Source organism: Larimichthys crocea, chromosome I, assembly GCF_000972845.2.
Source record: "Larimichthys crocea isolate SSNF chromosome I, L_crocea_2.0, whole genome shotgun sequence".
NCBI lineage: Eukaryota > Metazoa > Chordata > Actinopteri > Sciaenidae > Larimichthys > Larimichthys crocea.
Window position 1 is genome coordinate 28,601,520 of NC_040011.1, and position 20,852 is coordinate 28,622,371.

The window sequence follows — 20,852 nt, forward strand, 5'->3', positions numbered from 1 at the left end:
ATTATATTGTGTGTATGTCAGAGAGAGAGATAGAGAGAAAGAGAGAGAGAGTGCGTATGGTTCATACATATGTACAAATAGAACCAGAACTACACACAGTATAAATAGAAAGCAACACTTTCAATAAATGGCAAACATTTACTCAAAGGAATACTGACTTGAACGAATAAATAAATCATTTTATTCATTTCATTTAAGTGTCATAACCTTACATACTTACATTACACTTAGAGGCAAGAGAAAACTGAAGTGAGCAAACAAAACACATGTAACTATATCTATAAATTCAAAGCATATAGTACAAATAAAGAAATGAATGAAATACTTTTATTCAAGTGTCATTTAAAGCATTTACACTGAATGACACTACGTACATTACATACACAGGGGGAAGAGAAAGCATATAGCACTATGTCCATTTATCATTTATTAAAACAGATTATATCACAAATCACCCAGTCTGAGAAATATTAACTATTACGGTAAAGTAAAGTAAAAACAAAAGTGAAAATAAAAGTAGTGACTATATGTGTCCAAGTAGATATTATAACATTTGAAATGAAAACCAAAACGTCATATGAAATCGAAAGCAACATGTTTTGGTAAAGGTTCACATTTACAGGAAGTGAGTGCCCATAGCCATAAATAAAGATGCAGTGTATTAGATTAGCTAAATATGAACTTTATACAAGGATAATGACACCATTTCAGTGTGGAAAAGGAAGTATTTGTGGGGGAATGTTTATGTTAAGACTGGAAATATTTATGCTATTATAATAAAAGATTGTTGTGTGTATATTCACAGAATAAAATAGGTTAGAGTAAAATTAAGTTTTGAAGTGAAGTATTTTTTTAAAGGATCTAAACAGATTATTGTGTGTATATTCACAGAATACAATAATTCAGAGTAAAAGTGAAGTTTTTTGAGGATCTAAACAAATATAATATATAAATACAAAAAAAATGCACACAATGCTACTATGAAAATGACAAACAAAGCTGTGAATGAACGTCTCCCTTTTTATTTAAGCGATATAGCAAATAAAGATATTAATATTTTAATATTATTATTATTGTGTATTTAAGAATGGACTGGCTGCGCCCCTGAGGCTTTTATTGTGAAAAACGTGTAAGTTTCCGGTATCCCTTCTTTGGTGGGGTTCGCCAACTGACAGCCGGTTGCTAACAGAGTTAGCTGTCCGCTGAGAGGAGTTGTAGCCGTTTTACAGTCACAGTCGTGTAGTATTAAACGATACCTCGCTTAGTTCCGGCTAAGAGTTTATGGCAGAGTGTTGCTGACTATCTTAGTAAGTTAAACCAACGTCAGCTAAAGAGGGAGTCGTCCCCTGAATGACTGACTCGCAGTGTGTGGCTAGCTAACGAAGAGGAGGGTGGGGACAAAAACTTCCAGCCTCGCCCAGCCGTTGCTTCATTCCAGCAGGCAGCTACACTCGGTGTGAGAGACCCACACCGCCGAAACCAGCTCAATATTCAAGGGGAGGCCGACACGGTCGTGTCAAGTAAGGGTAAAAAAACAAAAAAATCAGTAATCATGTTCAGGAAAAACTTGAAGAAGGACCCCGAGCTCTTTCAAAACGTGTCGGAGGGTCTACGCCGGCTTTACCGGACCAAACTGTTCCCGCTGGAGGACACGTATCGATTCCACGACTTCCACTCCCCTGCGCTCGAAGATGCCGACTTCGACAACAAGCCCATGGTGCTCCTGGTGGGTCAGTACTCCACCGGGAAAACCACCTTTATCCGGCACCTTATGGAGCAGGACTTCCCCGGTATGCGGATTGGCCCCGAGCCCACCACGGACTCTTTCATCGCGGTGATGCACGGTGAACAGGACGGCGTTATACCGGGTAACGCTCTGGTTGTCGACCCCAAGAAGCCCTTCCGCAAACTCAACGCCTTTGGCAACGCGTTCCTCAACAGGTAAAAGTCAGTGGCAGGTCTCCAGAGCACATTAAAGAGCTCAGGATGAGAGAGTTATTAATTTATGTGTGAATGAAACGAATATATATCATGCTTTTTGTTGAAATATTACATCCGTGTGGTAAGAAACGTGTCATAACAACCCATCACCCATGATTTAAATGCCCTCCCTACATGTCCCTACATGTGCCACTCTTTCTTTTCCAAGGTAGAGTCACAGGATGCTGTTGCACAATGCTCCTCGAGCAGTTTCTGAGCCAAGTATGTGTGAGAGTTTTTCCCCTCTTTCATCATGCTGAGAGAATGCGGGTGCTTGAGTGTCAATACCTAGGTGGAAGAGCCGCTTTTGTGTATGGCAAAGCAAAAAGAAGTTGGACAGGTCGGTGCTTTCCAACGCCTTTCACCGTGCAAGAAAGTGCTTTCACTTTGGAGTTACCTGCGAACACGTTGAACCTTGTCCTTTGTCTTCCGGACAGAGTCACGGGTGTGACAGACCATTTTGTCCCTCCTTTTTTTAAAGCTTATACCTGAAAGTGATGTTGCTAGGCAACATACTGACCTTGTCCTGTCCTCAGATGTGAGTTTTGTACCCCCCCAGTCATATAATTGTTGCTTCATCAGTAGAAACCGACAAGCCAACTCCCTCAAATCTTATCACCAAGGGTTAAAGGTTTTGGCGAGACTGACTATCCTGTAGTATTATCTCATCAGCAGGTGGTTCGCTGAGGTTGTAGTTAGTGTGAAGACATTCAGCTCATTGGTGTCTGATCCACACGCCTGGTGGAAACTCCCAGAACGTTTCCTAGAGTGTTATGAATCACTCACAGCGACGGTTATTCAGCCTGATTTATAAAGACGTACTCATGGCAAGAGCACCAGTGAGTCAGGACTAGAATATTGATCAAGTTTGGGGGGAAAACACCTGACAAAAGCACAAAAACAAGCAGAAGAGAAAATGAAACTGTGCTAAGAAGGACAGAGGAAAGACTGCCAGTGTTTGTTTCACTGAGATAATGAAATGAGCTTCTCTCAAACAAAGTCTGCGAGTGCAAGGTCAGGCAGCATGAGCAAGGCGCTTCGAGTCAGAGCCGACGTGACAGCTAAAACATCTTAATCCGCTGCACTGTGTGTGTGAGTTTGTGACAACATTAGATGACTAACATCTAATTGTTAGCGGTGTCACTTCCTGTAGAGGATGTGGGTATATCCCTCCTGTCCACAGTGGTCACTGTGGTTTGACTCTGCTCAGGTACAGACAGACAAATGACTCGTGTCTTGTTCTTGATGTGTTCACTTCAGATTATCAAGTGGTTTGCTTTGCCAGATTCTGTATTAGTACAAACACACTCTTCCTGAGTTAGGCGTATTTCTCATTATCCACTGAGGTCCTCCTAATCATCACAGGGTGTTTGCCGTATCTTGAATGAGCGCCGGCGTCTGCCAAACTGCATCAGTCAAACTGTGAAAAGTGAAGTCATGCAGTTCAGATAACATTGTAAGAGGGTGGGGGGGTGTTGGACTTCACAGGCCACAATTCACCCCTCTGGAGTTTATTACTGACTTGAGGGGAAACCAGATAAGACTGTGTATAAACAAATCCTATTGTCCGTTGTAGGAAAATTTGTCAACCTTTTGGACACTTGGAATATCATGGAACGCGTGGTTCGCTTTGAGTCTGCGTCTTTGTCTTAGAAGATTTAGAGAGAGGCTCACGACGTGATCGTATATTTCAGAATATATGTGCATAACAATAGCAGGTGCGCGACCTGTTTGAAGAGCTCTGTGTTAATACACAATTAATCAGTTGTGATGGCACACAGCCCAGAGCGGGCCTACAGTTGATAAAACTTCTGTCAAGAAGCAGATCCAGACAAACATTTGGAGCTGGGCTGTTTTTGACTCAGCCTGGGCCAGTTTTCCATTTTCCTCTCAGGAGGCTAAAAATATTTGGATCGGCCTTCAGCTGTTAGTTGGTTGAATTTTTTTTGCTCATAAAAGCAGATGGCAGATATCGAGGATCATGTTGTTAATTGACTGATTTATAGGTGGAGGAGAAAATGCTGCACACCGCGCCATGTTCAGCGCGATGGCAGATCCACCATGTAGCTCTTTAACCACCGTCATTCAGCCAGCAGATTAGCCTTTAACTACCAGCCTCAGATGGGACTGACTTCAGTATAATCAGTTATTTGTGAAGAGAGTAAACACAAATCAGTCATGTGATCCACACACCTACAGTTTGCTCTTGGATTTGGCAAACCCAAACAGTGCCAACTTGCCAATTTTCACAGTTTTTCTATTATTTTGTTACAGCCTGCTCTCAGATTGCCTCCCATGGCGTGTGAACTGATACTAAATCATACATGTTGACATAAAAGTAACTTCTCCTTCCACATCCAGATAAACCTGCATATTTTTTAACTCTAGTTCCCCTCTAGTTAAAATGCCACTGCAGTCAGAGGGCCTCAGTGTGTGTATACTCTCTGTAAGCCATTAGTCAGTAAAACCATTACTCAGCAAAGTTTAAGTTCCGCACAGGCCTACACCGTCCTCCTCCGTCCTGTCCTGCTCGTGGCCTGTTATTCCAGGACACTGACTCTGCACTTTACCGAGATAGGGGTTTACACATGTACACTCACAGAGCATATATCCAACACACCTGAGGATGTGTAGTGTGTAGATGTAGAAATATAACATATTGATTATTTTATTCACACACACACACACCAGGGAAAGTTTTAGAGGAAGCAAACATGGAAAAGTGACACAGTTGTGACCTCCCTATCCACATCCCCAGTGCTAGCGACAGCCGCCCTGTTTCCTCTTCTCCGCAGGAAGTTGAGGTTACGATGCGAGGGAAGGTCATAGGTCAGGAGGTGGGATAAGAGAGGAAGACCTTCTGTAATGAGCTGGAGCCAGACTTCCAATCGTAGAAGGACCCAGGCCTCTGTGCCAGAGAGGATGGGTTTCTCACTTTCGTGAGACATGGTCAGACAGCTAAGCATCTCGGAGAGTTCAAGGCTCTCGGGGGCCCCCCGTGCCTGGTAGGGTCCTCTGTTTCCAAGAATTCCAGCTCGACTTCATTGGAGTATTTTTTCCTACAAGCTCTGTGTGGAAAAATGTCGGGATAGATAGTTAAATAAGAAACCTGTGCCAAAATTCCAACAGGATATCATACGCCATCATCTATGAGGGGGAGTGGAAAAATCTGCATGTTTGTTATCTTTGGCAGTCGCTGGTATTGTAATGTAATGCCTTGCATAGGATCTCCCTTCTCTCAGATTTCTTTGACTTGTTCATTGTCCTTTGGATTTTTCCTTTTTCCTCCCTGCGTGAGGTATGGGATCTCTGTTAGGGTTTGTGGTGTGTGTGTGTGTGCGTCTACCCTCAGTGTGGTTACAGCAGGAATGTAAAAGCACGGTTCTCCCGGTCTTATGACCCAGTCCCTCTGAGCTCATGTTGGGAGTATCGGTTCAGACTGAGTGAAAGGGCAGCAGAGCGAGAAGTAGTACTATGAGCTGTAGGGTTTCTTAACAATCCCCTTCTTTGTCCTGAGTGGGACGCTGTGGGTTTATGCAAAACCACTCATCCTCTCACGCTTTATAGTGTGTATATCTGTCTGTGTTTGTGTGAGTGTGTGAGTGTGTGTGTGTGTGTGTGTGTCTTGGCTCGAATTCTGTTAGAGAGCGACATTCCACTTTTAAAGTTTAAAACCCCAGTGTCCCAGCTTAAAGGAGACCATTGTGTAGTGACTGTAACGACTCAGACCTACGAGTCATAGCTTATAATGCATTGTTCTAAAGTTTCCCTAAGACTCTCAGATCAATGACGACCTACAAACCCTCCCCAGACACACTGTTTGGAAAATCTGACCGAATCATCATGTAGTCTCACTGTTTTTGTGGAAAGAAACAAATGTGTCCAAACTATGTCCAAGTGTCAATCGATTGAAGGTTGTTTTTTTAAGCAAAAATGCCAAATAATCATCGGTTCCAGCTGAATATATGAATTATTTTATTCTCGGTCAGACAAAACAAGCTATTTGAAGATCACCTTGGCCTCTGGGAAATTGTAATAGGCCAATTTATAATGAATGAATGAATTATGAAAATAATTGTTAGTTGCAGCCCTAGTATCAACATGTGGTTAAATCTAACACCAGTTACCAAATGTGCCACATGGAAACACTCATTATCCACTGATTATGTAAATGTGGACATTTTTTGCGAGGACTTCTGGGATACTGGCAGCACCCCGAAGCCACACTTTCCATCCACTGCTACTTTGTGTTTTAGCTGTGTATCTTTCCCAGGAAGCGTCTTCTCATGTTCGAGCCTGAGAACATGGAGGTTGTTATTGAAAGCCTTCAGAATAATATCGGTCTAATGCCACGCTTATGTATAAACATTCTCACCTGACTGGTTTTCTGCATCTCTCACACCCTGCCCTTCTGTCCCCATATTTTCTGTCCTCTCTCTTTTTACTGTCCTTTCCTTCCCTCTGTGTCCTCTACACTCTCACCTCTCTCATATACAGGTTCATGTGTGCCCAGATGCCTAACCCTGTCCTGGAGAGCATCAGTATCATCGATACTCCTGGAATCCTGTCTGGGGAGAAACAGAGGATAAGCAGAGGTCTGCCTGACGTAAACACTCACACTTTTACCCACCCACTCGCTCACTGACTTGCCCACCAGCACTACTACAGTTTAACAGAGCCACACCCTCTCTGTTCAAACTTCCAGAAAACTTAGAGAACCATGCACTCATGCAAGACATACACACAGGAAGTCACAATGTTATATTTGAAAAGGCTTTAACAACCTACAAGCCTTTTTCTTGTATTTCTGTTTGGTGTGAGCTCTACAAAGTCAACGCCCGCAGCCATGCTCTTAGTATTGTCAAACCCATATTTAACGTTTAACAGCCTCAGGTCAGAGCCTAACTAAACAGGTCATGTAAATGAGGTGGAGGCAGTCACAGCTCAACACTGGCAAGAAGGCGGCGCAACGCACTTTGAAGTTCATTTCCTGTCTCTGTACCTGTGGTTTTCTACCCAGCGCCATCCTCTTTTACATCCTTCCCTCTTTTTATGTTTTTCTTTCTGTTTATATTAAAAGACTGATTTAACAGTAATAATCAAAAACTTTTCCTCTACATAGCTTCTCTGTATTTGCACTCTCATTCATCACTTTATATCTGAGTCATTTCCCAGTGCTCTGTGGAAATAAATCATTTCATATTTTTACCCGTTTCTCCACGTGCTCCAACAATTGTGCGACCTACAGGGTCATTTCAGAATCGCCACATACACAGTTTTACTTTTGATGATCTGACAGAACGCAGGCAGAAGATAACGGTGCAGCTGAACACAGCTTCTGCTTTTTTTACCTGACTTGAGCCCCTTTAAGAGGAAGCGCGTGTACAAGCAGTAGAGTTTTTTGTGTACTCTAGGGAAAGGATGTGGAGTAAAATGGCAAACATAGCAGAGAGTTTCCCAAGGCTTCCCCCCTCCCAACACCACCGCCGACAGCTGCATTGCGCAGAGAGCTGATACACAGTCAGTTAATCTGCTCCTTATTATGGAGTCCGAGTTGTCACGAGACACAGGGAAAAAAAGAAAAATCAAGAAGTAGAAATTAAACTTTGGTTATTTAATTGGCTATCATACAACTTTTGATAGGTCCAGTATATGATTTAAAATGCTTTTTTCAGGATATGGCCTAAAATGTATGGATGGTGTTTTCAGACATTTTACAGATAGTGAAAGCAGCGAAATATGAAGCAGTAGGACAGACGGAAACAGTACAGATGGTTGACATAGATACTGAAAATAGCAAAAAAGCGACTGTAAACATACGAACATAAATTAGTGGCATCTGATGATAAACCAGGAAGGAAGAGCACGTGAAATCTGACTCATACCACAGACAGTTTTGTTTCTGTACATACATACTTACTCTCAAAGACACACACACACACTTTCTCAAGTCCACGCACACTCTCTCACACACTCTTTCTCTCTCTCACGCTCACACACACATACGCGCTATCGTTGTAACTGTTTCTGTATAAACACAAATGCAGTACTGTACTACCTAGACATACTGTACTGAGTGTGTCACGTATAAACAGGACTGATTGGATTGTGCACCTGAAGTGTGACAGGTGTGTGTGTGTGTGTCAGTGGTCCGTATAGGTCACATCTACGAGTCTAAAAGAGCATTGCAGTCAGAAACAATGAGACGGTGTTGTTCATTCATGGGCGCCGAGCTCTTTCATTGCATAATACTTTGATTGTGGATTCATTTTTGATGAAGTCAGCAAGTATGGCTTGGTGCCTCTTCCTTTGTGAACCATGAAGTGATGAAAACTATAATGAAACTGTGATTTTGCAGAACTGGTTGTCGTCTTTCTCATGATTACTGCTGATGACTTGACAGGAATACTTATACATGTTTAATTTAGCTCATTTTATCTGTCAGAGAAAAATATTTCTGTACTTGATTTAGTCCAAACTTTTAGCACTTGTGGGCGTAACAAACCCATGTAATTGCATTACATTTTTCAAGCGAGGTGGTTCGTTTTCTTTAGACTGAGTCAGGCTAGCTGTTTCCCCTTATCTCAAGTCTTTATGCTAAGCTAAGCTAACTGGCTCCTGCCTGTAGAGAGTGGCATTGTTTTCATCTAACTCTCCACAAGAAAGCAAATAAGAGTGTTTCCCAGAATAGTTAACTATTCCTTAAATTACCCATGCAGTGTTTTTTCTGATATGACGATGAAGGTCTGGTCGTCCCTCTTTGTCAATGATTGACAGTTGATTTTGAGGCCTGTCCAAATCTGTCATGAGTCAGTGGCTGTTATGACTAAATATCTCTGCATACGGTAGAGTCATAGCAGTTGTAGATGCTATGCGCTATAAGTGAGTCAAAGCTTGGGCAGCTGTCTGCCTGATCCCCTGACGTGTGCGTTAAAAACAGACTTAAGAGAGAGTGAGCAAATGTCCTTGGCTGGCTCCCACAGGGATCTTGGAAATACCCCCCTATGCACAAACTGGTGGATGAAGGTGTTTTTAATCTTCCATCCTCTGTCTCCGTCTCTTATTGCATTCATATTTTACTTTCACTTTTAATCCTCCCCACATTTCTCTCCCTCTCCATTTCTCTTTCTTTTCTTACTCTTGCCTCCAATACCCTCGTCATCTCTCTATATCATCGCCCCGCTTCGTCTACCGTCTGTATCTCGCCGTCTGTCTTTTGTACACATGTGCTCAGACGCAGACAAAAGCCGACCATGTTGGAATGCATGTGCAGCAGATCTGGTGCTGATTGTGCGACAGCCGAGATGAGCTTTTACAGCAACTGCATTCTTCTCTGATCAGATGACACACAGACGCTAATCAGAACCATAATTCTCCGTCTTTCCTCAGTTCCTCCCCTGCTCCCCGAGGCAAAGGAGATCATGAAAAAAAGGCCTTTTCATGTAATCTGAGTTTGTCTCCTTGCTTCTAAAATAACCAAAGGAAATGAGAAGTACAGTGAGTTTCTGTACTTCAGCAGGGACAGAAATGTATTTGTAGCACAGGCCAGCTCCGACTCGACACTTTCTGGTGCTATCGTCCTCACTGACACCGAAAGCATTTTATCTTAACCCTTTTATTTACTGTCTAAGCCTGTATTTATAAGGCACACTGTGAAGAGTCCCTGATAGAGGTCATTTCCAAAAGGACTTCAAACTGTCTTTACCTTCAAATGCCTCTCCTGCTGTGTCAGTAAAGCTAGTTAATGGGTAACCAGGAGAGAAAGCTGTTATCTAAACATGATTGGATCGACATGACTTGGAATATGAACTGACAACCCACAATTAAACCTGACTCAACTCACCATTTATTGACTGATTGGAGCCATTAAGCTCTTTGTCAGGGTTAACTCTTGTATTTCTCCACTCCAGTGTGCTCGGTGTAAAGTTTGTAAGCTCGGTGCAAAATGTGAACTATGCTACCATACAGACAGATTACAATCCATTCAAAGTTAGAATAGTAGGCTACCTCAGTGCACTCCAGATATGAATATATATACCTTACTGGATTTATGTTTCACTGGTGATTCTCGTCTGATCATAGTAGATGTGCGAACACTGAGGCTCTTCACTATCATGTGTGACATTGACTGTAACAGCTTTAATAAACTTAAACCGCTCAAAGGACTTTTATACAATACACATAGAGATCCTATAACAAGACTCATCACAACTGCAGAACTGCTGCAGCATTGGCCCAAAATATCAGTGTGAACATTTAAAGGCAGAAATGTCACCACAAGAAACTTGTTACAGATATGTAAGTATTGATGTATTTGTCTGTGGATAAGTGACAAGGAATTGCAGCATAGTCTGTTAGCCAATTAAATCATTATCTCTGTTTTTAAACTTCCAAATATCGTTGTCACTATGGGCTTCAAAAGTGTACTGGTATTCGAAACAGTTAAAGATTATTAGACGCCAAAGAAGCCGCTCTTTAATCAGCCGGACTCTCCTTTTCTGTCTCCAGGTTATGATTTCGCTGCGGTGCTGGAGTGGTTCGCAGAGCGCGTGGACCGCATCATCCTCCTGTTCGACGCCCACAAGTTGGACATCTCCGACGAGTTCTCCGAGGTGATCCGAGCTCTGAAGAACCACGAGGACAAAATGCGCGTGGTGCTGAACAAAGCGGATCAGATCAGCACTCAGCAGCTGATGAGAGTGTACGGCGCACTGATGTGGTCTTTGGGAAAAATCATCAACACGCCCGAGGTAAAATTTGTTCTTCATTTGTGCTTCTGTGAAACGTATTTAAATTAATACATCTCAATCAGATTCAGTTTCCAGTTTATTGTGACAAAGACACAAGCAATAACTTGAATGGATGAAATGAAAGTTTTCACACCTGATACTGTGTGACCCAACGTGTCTTGTGATTTTTCCTTGACTGATTAGTTAATGTTTGATCTGCAGCCATATTCATAAAGTGATCCCAGAGGAACCTTTGGATCATGTAGAGAATCATTCATTGACTGAAGCCGCCCTGCAGGACGTAAAGCGCAGAGCACAGAGATTTAAATGATTTTATGTTGTCAACCTCAGTCCTGTGTTGCTTTGTCACGCATCCTGTGTGTCTATATGAGTTTACAAATGTATTTTTGTGTCTGCTTATAAAGTCTAGGCAGTTTGCAGTGTCATGTGTGTGGCCTGTGAAAGAATTTCATCTTGTGTGTGTGTGTGGGCAGTAAAGTGTAACCTGATGACCAGAGGATATAAACTTGTGTAACCTTTACTACAGGTGGTGCGCGTATACATCGGGTCATTCTGGGCCCAGCCCCTGTTGGTCCCCGACAACAGGAAGTTGTTTGAGGCAGAGGAGCAGGATCTGTTCTTGGACATACAGTCGTTGCCGCGTAACGCAGCACTACGCAAACTCAATGACCTCATCAAACGAGCACGTCTCGCCAAGGTCAGTATCAACAAGACCAGCAGCCGTACTGTCTGTGCTCCGTGAGGCACAACGATGCTTTGAGCTAAAGGCTAACGTTAGTGCACCGGGGACACTTCATGGTAATACATCCAGGACGTGAGATTTTCCCATCAGAAGCAAAGTGGTGGAACAACCAACAGACAGAGATTACCATCCACAAAGCCACGCTGTGTCTAAAAATACACCATACACTCAGAATTTCACTTTTACTTCCTTATTCTCTCACCACTATCGCCTGACCTCCAGCAGCAGGACTACACCAGAACTTTACTGTTTTATGCAACTTTGTTAGTGTTTAATTTCCAACTAACCAAAGGCAGAAGTGAGTGCAACACACGTAAAGATTTTAGCAATTTGATGAACCACTAATATCGTAACACTTACAGGAAGTGAGGAGGGGTTCTTTGTTATTTCTGCTAGCAGGCTTTAGGAATATTTCATAAGTTTCCAACTTGAAATGTCCCCTCCAAACATACTGTAAGACGTATGCTTTGTGTCTGTGTCTGCCTCTGTGAGAAACCAGATTCCACTTCCATTTTCAGAGTATGTGCACTGGAGTTTCCAGATCACACTTGTGTCATGCCGGGGTCAGACTACACAATACTTTTGTTTTGTTGTGTCAGAGTCATAAATCCTTGCCTGTCATATTAATAAACGTTGCTCCCCAACCAATCCTCTTTCATGATGAGCATGATGTCACTGGGAACAGTGTGTATGATACTGGCTCTCATGATCGGCCTAACTCTGCACGTATATAATTCTGTCATGCCAATAAGCAAAGTGTGGAGAAGGACTGTAATTCATCCTTGGCAGCCTCAGAAATCCTCATTTTGTCACGTTAACACTTTGTAGGAATCAAAGACGGGACTCTCCCTGTGTACAATGTTACAAAATAAACTCCAGCCTAATCACAAAAGTGCATTTTAATAATGACTGAAAGGATGTTTGACCTATTTATTTTATGGTCTCCAGGTGCAAGCCTACATCATCAGCTCTCTGAAAAAGGACATGCCGAGCGTGTTTGGAAAGGACTCCAAGAAGAAGGAGCTGATAGCCAACCTGGGGGAGATCTACCACAGGATCGAGAAGGAGCACCAGATCTCACCTGGAGACTTCCCCAACCTTGCCAAGATGCAGGTGAGATAACACAAAGACGAGATGTTAGATATGTTACTTCATCAAATATCTAGCTCACATATCTGACTCACTGTATATAAAACGGAGGTTCATTGTAGAGTGACCTCGCAACCTTTACTCTCTTCACATCTTTGCCCTTCTTTCCTGCCCTTGCCCTTCAGGATGGGCCAGGACGGGGATGAGATTTATTTTTCCTGGTTTGTCAGGAAATCCTGTTTCTTGTATGCTGCTCCTGTTGGTAGCCATTGAAGACTGATCTATTTCTATCACCAATTCCTGTTTTCTCTCAACCCCCCAACCCTTCAGGAGCTGCTGAATGGCCAGGACTTCTCTAAGTTTGTGGCGCTGAAGCCCAAGCTGCTGGAGGCGGTGGAGGACATGCTCGCCAACGACATTGCTCGTCTCATGGCCATGGTGCGCCAGGAAGAGGCCGCTATGCCCAGCCAGACCGTCAAGGGTGGAGCCTTTGAGGGAACCATGAGCGGTCCCTTTGGTCACGGCTATGGAGAGGGTGCCAGCGAAGGCATCGACGAGCTGGAGTGGGTGGTGGGTCGCGACAAGCCTACATATGATGAGATCTTTTACACCCTCTCTCCTATCAATGGCAAAGTGTCCGGCGCCGCAGCCAAAAAGGAGATGCTGAAGTCCAAGCTGCCCAACACCGTCCTGGGAAAGATCTGGAAGTTAGCAGACGTGGATAAGGACGGCCTCCTCGACGACGAGGAGTTCGCCCTGGCCAACCACCTGATCAAGGTGAAGCTAGAGGGCCATGAGCTGCCACCCACGCTGCCTGAGCACCTGGTGCCCCCGTCTAAACGCGGGACAATCCAGGAGGAGTAGAGGAGGATGAGGAGGGAGCAGCCTGTAGAGCCCGACGCTTTGCATCATGTTTAGGACTCTCCAGTCCAACCACAAGCATAAACAGCATCATCTTCCATCACGCTGTGGGTCTCCAGGCTTCCTGACACACCATGAGGAGGTATCGCTGTGATCTTTTTCCCAGAGAGAGACTGGAGGGTTTTGGGAGGGAGGGAGGGAGGGAGGAGAGGTCCATCTTTGTTCATAGGGGGTTATTAGTTAGATATCTATTAGAAACAGGGAGGGCAGGTTGATTTACAAACTGATGAAAGGACATTACTGGATTATAAACTGATGAGTGGTTGGAGGTAGCATGATGGGACAGAACGTGGATTTGTGCATCCTGTGTAAAAGACGTCTATTAAGTATACAGTCCATAATATTATATGTTGATCCAAAGAAATAGTTTTTTTTCCCCCATTTGGAGAGTGAAAGAGGAAATAAATCGAAACAGCTGTTAGAATTGTTTTATCTATATTTTTGTATTTCCTGATGGTTGACTTTTACTCTTTCCAAATGCTTCCCTTTTTATTATTTTGCCAGATAAATAAAAAAGGAATACTGTACCATCTGACTCGTGGTTATGTGGATTTTTATTTAATTTTTCTGTGATTTGAACTAATCGAATGTCTGACTTACAGAAGAAAGAGCCACTAAAAAAACGTATTGAAATATATTATATTTGCTCAATAAATCTGAAAAACGAATCAAGAGTTGTCTGCTTTTAATTTGTGATCGTTTGTCTTGTCAAGGACTGTGTTACTTAGAGGTCATCCAGAGACTGACTTGAAATGCCTTGAAATGTTTCAGTGCAGTCTGCTGCCCTCTGTAGGACATAAAGTCCTCAGCAGCACAGCTACAGGACATATAAGGCCATCTGTCCATGACACAACTGCATATTTCACTGAGGGCAAATTGACAGACATTTTCTGGAGCATTTTTTTTAAACACATGGAGACAGTTTACAAAGCTAGATATTTAGTCCAGGCTCACAGACATCAGCATAAATCATAAACAGAAAGACTGGAAGCTTTATATTTATTAAAATCATATTGAAGAGACAAAGCTGCTGCTGATAACTGCACTGCTCCTACTAAATCTGTAACCTGCACTAGTCTGAATCTGCTCTGAGGTCTGTTTGCATAATTCAAATAAGATGTGGGTATAAGAAACTGAAATGTAAATCGGATGATAGATTTGAAGCAATTATATGTTTTTCTTCTCCCATGTGAACTTTGTTACTAAAGACAATAGCAACCAGATGATTGATAACAATCCAAGAGTTAAGCAAACGTCCACATACCATAGCTTCACTCCCTGTTTACATTTTTATTTTTCCACATTGTGTACCCTATCAGCCTCAACCTGGAAAATCAGGTTTCTGTTTTTCTTGAAGACAGAGAGCACCAGTCTTTCTCCACAATAACACAACGCTGTGCTTCATTTTCACCTTACACTCAGAGTCATGCATCCCTCCCTCGTCAGCACACTCAGGCTCTGCAAAGACTCATTGAAATTCTACACACTGACTCACTACATTATCAGTCATCAGATACACATGACGTTCACCAGCTGTTTTCTGACCACACTGGCAGCAGATTTCAGCTTTGATGAAGTCCAGAGGCGCTCTCTTGTGTCTTGATACGTTATTACAGGTATTGCGTTTGTATCAGAGCCAGTTCCAACAGTAAGCGTGGTTCACTGGTCTTTGCTGCAGCTACAGTACAGGACTAAAGCTCATTGTGGACATTGTGGCAGTGGGTCCCAAACTTTTTCAGTTGTGACCTCTTCAAAATAAAAGTCTATTTGTGATCCCTTGTTGCAGGTTAAGTTCTCAGTATGGAGATTTAAACAGATCAAACAAAGAGTGATTTTCATTTCATTTGAAGAATTTTTGAGCCATTGAAAGGTGAAATTATCTTGCATTTTATAAAAAAATAGAAACGAGAAAAAAGTCAGAAAAATCTACATTATTTTGTATCAATCTGGCAATCCCTTCATTTTTCATAAGAGCACATAAAGCATACTGTAGGTTACAAATCATATAAGACAAGACTTCTATGAAGAGAGTAGTAAAGTATGATCAGAGGGTAGAATTGCTGAACATACAGCAATAAATATATCCATCCATCTTCTGTAACCGCTTAACCTTTATCAGGGTCACAGTGGGGCTGGAGCCTATTCCAGCTGGCATTGATCGAGAGGCGAGGTACATCCCGGACAAGTCGCCAGTTCATCACAGGGCACATAGAGACAACCATTCATGCTCACATCTACAGGCAATTTAGACTCACCAATCAACCTGTTAAGTACATGTCTTTGGACTGTGTGAGGAAAATGCAGCACCCAGGGAGAACCCACGCAGAGACAGGGAGAATATGCAAACTCCACACCTTCATGTTGTGAGGTGACAGTGCTAACCACTGCACAATAAATGTATATAAATGTACCATTGAAAGTCGATATGGTAGAGTTGATATACGTGCCACAAGGGCTTATATATAACTATATAAATATAAAATTAAATACATATTTTATTAGAAATATTAAAAATCAATATTGAAAATAGATAAATAAAAGAAACAAGATGTCAGACTCTAAAAATATATGTTTTTAAAAAAAGTCCAAATATTCAAATAAAATAGTAGAAACACAGACAGCAAAAGACGCATTTAACATTTACATTTAACATTTCTTTTGGCTGTGGTCAAATTGTAATGTATCAAGTGTTACTACTTACTTATGTAGTTGAATGTTGCTTTGTAGCATTACAGAATTGCTGTGATGAAATGTTTATTTATGTCTTGAATAAAAACAAACAGGAAAACTGATGAAATGAAGTACAATCAGATATATATCCACAGCATAATTCAAGAGATTTTGGGGCAGAAGCACTTTGTGTTCAGAGGTCTACAAACTGAAGCTCATCTGTGTTCAAAACAGATAATTTACAGCTTGCAGTAGCTTCAGGGTTCGTCTTGTTCTGGTATGATAATATAATGACAGAGAGCCGCTGGAATGCACACAGCAGTGTGAAGTGAGAGGACGTATGACTGTACGTTCCAGTGTTTCTGCACACTGTGTGTTTACATAGCTGCCTCTCTCCCCCCACTGTATATCTCTACTATACACTGTTTCCTTTTTCCTGTCTTCCTCTGTCAGGGAGTCGTCTCTTTATCCCCTCTTCCCTTCTTTTCTTCCACTGTTTACAGAGAGCAGCTTTCCCCTGTTTTTACTGCTCCTGTTTCTTTGTTTTTTCATCTCGTTTCCAGCCACTCCCCTGACTCTTTCCCTAACCCTCTGCCTCTGTATTTTGGGTCACATTTGTCCCTCGTACTGTATGTCTTAAAATAACTCCTCGCTCCAGCCCTCTGACACACTGACCCCTGCAGATAGTTGACTGGGTCAGGCTTATATAACACAGTCATGTGGAGGGAGTGCTACTTCTCAGACGCAGGTGAGAAATGAGGCACCTGTGTGAGCACGCAGAAATCTCTGGATGTCAACTGTTTTAACTGTAAATATAGTATATCTTTAACCAATGCAGAAAGAACCAAAAGGTTATGAAACAATGTCTATTTCTGGTGATCTGTGGTTCACTGACCTCAAAACATCTGGAGTTCAAACTGTAAAACACAGCTGTTACCTGAAGTTAACACGTAATTTCCAGCAGCAAGTTAGTTGGAATAAAACCAACAGTTCATAGCGCATCATAGTATTACCCGTGTAACCAACATATGTTTTATGAACCCCAAATATCACACAAAGTCAATAAATTAAAAGGACGAGAATTTATTTTTCTTTGCTGTATGATCACAGAACAAATCAGAGCAGTATTAAATTGACGTCTGTGTTTCCAGTGAGTGCCTCAGGAGTCACAATTTCACATTTTTTAAAAAGGGTAGAGAAGGAGGAAGAGGCAATCAATCAAAGAAAGGAGAGGAGGAAGGGGACATAAGTGCTTAGAAGGAGTCTGATTACCAGCAAGACTTTGACCCCGTTTGTGCAGCATAGACAAAGTGGTGGTGGTGGTCATGGTGGTTTTACACTCAACTGGTGTTACAGCAATGTGAAAACAGGTTTGTTTGAGTTGCAGCTCAGCATTTCTGAAGTAACTGAAGGGTAAATTTTTTACCTTTTTTGACCTACAACAGGCAAATATCATAATTCTGACATTTTCTTTATGATTTTTGGAGCAGAGAATGATCGCAATACTCTGCTACAGTCAGTAACATCTTCTTGGTTGTTTCCTTTTTAAGGGTGTCTGCTGTGTTTGAAAAGTCCAGAAAGGCTCATGAGGTAGGTTGATATGCAGTTTGGGTCTAAAAAAAAACTGGACAAAAACAGTGTCAGCTTGGCTCAGTTTGTCCCTTTTTCCCCCCGGTCTGGTTGTGTGGTGTTACCACCATTGGTTCAATGTTCAGTTCATTTTATTTGCTTTCATGCTCAGCAAGGAGGCCTGGCTGCCGGTTGAGGTGCTCCAAACATCTCCTGTGAGGCGTAGGTGATGTAGAGGAAGCCGTCAGTGTCGCTGTAGCGGGTGTAAACCTCCCCCATGCTGGAGGACATGCAGGACATACTCTTCTCTGCCACCAGGAGGAACAGAGCCTGGGTGGCGTCTAAGGCAATCTTATTCCTAAGGGAAAGAAAGGCGAATGAAGAGAAGTTTAAGGAGAATATGGCAAATATGACAACTTGGGTAAGATTGTGGGGTTGCAATTCAACTCAAAAACAAGCAAATAATTTACCTGAGCAGGCACAGGAACTGACCCAACGTGAGCTCAAAGGGAACCAGGAACTTAGTTTTGTCCAACAATGGGAGAGTCTTTTCACGGACGTAACGTTCTACAATCACCTGAACATAAAAACACACCTTCCATCAGCTGCAAGAACCATCACATGTGATATAAAGTGTAAAACTGGTGATTAAATGTATTATATTTGTAAAATGCTAGAATGGGAAAACAACTCACAGGTAGTTTGTTGGGGAATTTAGACCGAATGCTGCACACTTCATCTTTTCTTGTTTCTAAAAAAAAGAGTAGTTATACACTTCTTAAAATCAGCATCGACCGATTGTGAGTTCAATTTGTTGCAGCAATTAAAGAATCAACTAAAAATGTTACTTACCAAGGCATTTCCTCTGCTTGAAGGGCATCATCTCCATGGATTTCTCAAAAGGAGCCATGTTTGTTTGTTGCTTGGGGTGGTTTGCGGAGACCAGCGGTGATGGAGGTGTTAGTTGTGGTGGTGGTCTTGCCCAGGCTGACAGTGAAGTCCCCTCGGGTGGAAGTTAGCAAACCCCAAAGAGCTGCTCTAACTGCTGCTGTTTTATAGGAGACAGAGTCGGGAGGAGTCCAAAACATGTGACACCAACAAACAAAGACACACTCCTCGTCCTGATTCACACATACTGGTTATCTCAGAGAGCATTCTCGCATCTACTTGTGATGTTGGTGCCGCTGTCACGTACACTTGCACATAGAGGGGTGTAAATATGAAGACGGGAGTGCAATGAGGGCAACACAACACGACATGTTCAGACAAACTGAGACAAAAACCTGGTGCCACCTTTATCATGAACACATTTTGTTCCCTCCTGACCTTTGACCTCACTGTCAGATCGCCATGTTGGACACATTACAGCTATAGTCCATCATGTCCCACATGTTAGGCTCTTATTTCAGCAATGACTGATGATGATCATGATCAATAGGAACAGTGACATGGAGGTTTCAATACTCCATCCATTATCTGTAACCGCTTATCCTCATCAGGGTCACGGTGGGGCTGGAGCACAAATAGTTGAACATGTTATGCCGCATAAAAAAGTATAAAAGTATATCACTAAAATAAGCACCAACATTCTTATAATGGCATAATGTAATATTTGACCTTTTACCCATATATATCAAACACACTGAAAGAAGAAGAAAAGAATATCTAATATAGTCTGAAAAGTGCTTCCTAAACCAGGGAATGATGTTAAAGGAGAGATTTTTGTTATCTGTATTACTATTATTATTATTATATTAAGACATGGTCCAAAATATATATATTACTGATGATAATTATTGATGCATAAACACATATATCGCTTTATATATGAAATTTATAAAGCGATATATGTGTTTATGCATCAATAATTATAATCAGTAATATACATTATTTTGAAATGGGTCATTCTGCATAATGAGTATATTTGATTTTGGTACAAATTATGAATGTAACACTTTTGTGCTTTTATGTAAAACTTTGAACACAGGACTTGTATTGGAAACTTAAGTAAAAGATCTTCCACCTTTGGAAGTGAGCAAAGTCTACCTGCTGATTATGATCATGTGATATGGTCAAACGCTTCAGAGCTGCTACTAAATGAACCTTGAGTTGAGATCTTGAGTCGTGGATCCACAGTGTTGTTTCTTATGAAGGTACCGTGTTATAGTATATGCACTCAGCTGCTTGTTTATTAGATACATTATAGAGAATGCACTTGTAGTTTAACTCAGATATGAAAAAGGAGGTCCTACAGTCAGGCTGTAGTTTAAGAGAAACATAATCACACTGTAACACTCTGTGGTGGGTGAAGATCACCATCTGCTGGTTGAAAGGCGGCACTATGCCACCGCACCTGTGCAACTTACAGACATACAAAATACAGATTAATAATCAACTGATCAACACCAGTTATGTTAGATATTTCTTTATAGAGTCAAGCTCATAAACAATAATAAGCATACAAGTTATATACTGTACTTAAGTAACGCTTAACTAATGCATGACCCATTATGTTTTGATGCATTCATCCATGAATTCCTAGCTCGCCACTAACAAACGATGACTGTGACTTTATGCGATCAGTTTACACTTAATAGATCATTCATTAAGTTAATTCACAGGTACGTCATACATTAATTAATATGTGGTCAAATTAGCTTGGCTCCAGTTACATAACACTTTATTTCAGCCTCTCTGAAAGCACGAGCTGTTCGTAGAAGTATGAAGCATTTAATCAAACTGTCAGATGAACATTTACATAGTGAACATGAATATAGTTACATAAATAAACTTTATATGATTTGTACACTGAAACTGAAGACAACATTTTGATATTCACACATGGTATGACTTGTATGAAGTGGGTTTAATAAATAAATGCAAACTCCATCTTGTTTGTATCCACCAAAACAACACAAACCTCTAAAGTAGTCAACAGATTACGGCCCTAATAATAATTATAATAATGATAATGATGAGATCTTCTATTTGTTCTTCTTTTTATACAACTAAGGGATGGCTGGATTTGTCTGTATACTCAACCTGCTACCCTCTGTTCAATGTGTATGTTATCTTTCATGTCCAAGATGCCATTAAAGGACCAGTGTGTAGAATTTAGTGGTGTCTAATGG

The 20,852-nt window shown here is 41.7% G+C and overlaps 2 protein-coding genes across 2 annotated transcripts; one reads left to right on the top strand and one right to left on the bottom strand.

Moving 5' to 3' along the window:
- Positions 1 to 1,130: 1,130 nt before the first annotated feature.
- Positions 1,131 to 14,150, top strand: ehd1a (EH-domain containing 1a). Its single transcript, XM_010749674.3, has 6 exons — positions 1,131 to 1,941; positions 6,478 to 6,575; positions 10,489 to 10,730; positions 11,257 to 11,427; positions 12,421 to 12,585; positions 12,892 to 14,150. The coding sequence occupies exons 1-6, from the start codon at positions 1,553 to 1,555 to the stop codon at positions 13,423 to 13,425; spliced, it is 1,599 nt and encodes a 532-aa protein (XP_010747976.1). The 5' UTR covers positions 1,131 to 1,552; the 3' UTR covers positions 13,426 to 14,150.
- Positions 14,151 to 17,234: 3,084 nt separating this feature from the next.
- map1lc3cl (microtubule-associated protein 1 light chain 3 gamma, like) lies at positions 17,235 to 18,899 on the bottom strand. The gene is made up of 4 exons (XM_019253532.2): positions 18,574 to 18,899; positions 18,417 to 18,472; positions 18,192 to 18,298; positions 17,235 to 18,079 (listed from the first exon to the last, which is right to left on the bottom strand). Exons 1-4 carry the CDS (start codon positions 18,629 to 18,631, stop codon positions 17,890 to 17,892), a joined length of 411 nt encoding a protein of 136 aa, XP_019109077.1. The 5' UTR covers positions 18,632 to 18,899; the 3' UTR covers positions 17,235 to 17,889.
- Between the last annotated feature and the right edge of the window lie 1,953 nt (positions 18,900 to 20,852).

What these genes read in the sequence shown, in the direction of transcription:
- ehd1a (XM_010749674.3), top strand. Translation starts at nt 1,553, where the DNA reads ATGTTCAGGAAAAACTTGAAGAAGGACCCCGAGCTCTTTCAAAACGTG. An exon ending in AAATCATCAACACGCCCGAG is followed by an intron (nt 10,731 to 11,256) that starts GTAAAATTTGTT and finishes CCTTTACTACAG; the next exon opens with GTGGTGCGCGTATACATCGG. An exon ending in AACGAGCACGTCTCGCCAAG is followed by an intron (nt 11,428 to 12,420) that starts GTCAGTATCAAC and finishes TATGGTCTCCAG; the next exon opens with GTGCAAGCCTACATCATCAG.
- map1lc3cl (XM_019253532.2), bottom strand. Translation starts at nt 18,631, where the DNA reads ATGGCTCCTTTTGAGAAATCCATGGAGATGATGCCCTTCAAGCAGAGG. An exon ending in AATTCCCCAACAAACTACCT is followed by an intron (nt 18,299 to 18,416) that starts GTGAGTTGTTTT and finishes TTTTATGTTCAG; the next exon opens with GTGATTGTAGAACGTTACGT. An exon ending in CAGTTCCTGTGCCTGCTCAG is followed by an intron (nt 18,080 to 18,191) that starts GTAAATTATTTG and finishes TCTTTCCCTTAG; the next exon opens with GAATAAGATTGCCTTAGACG.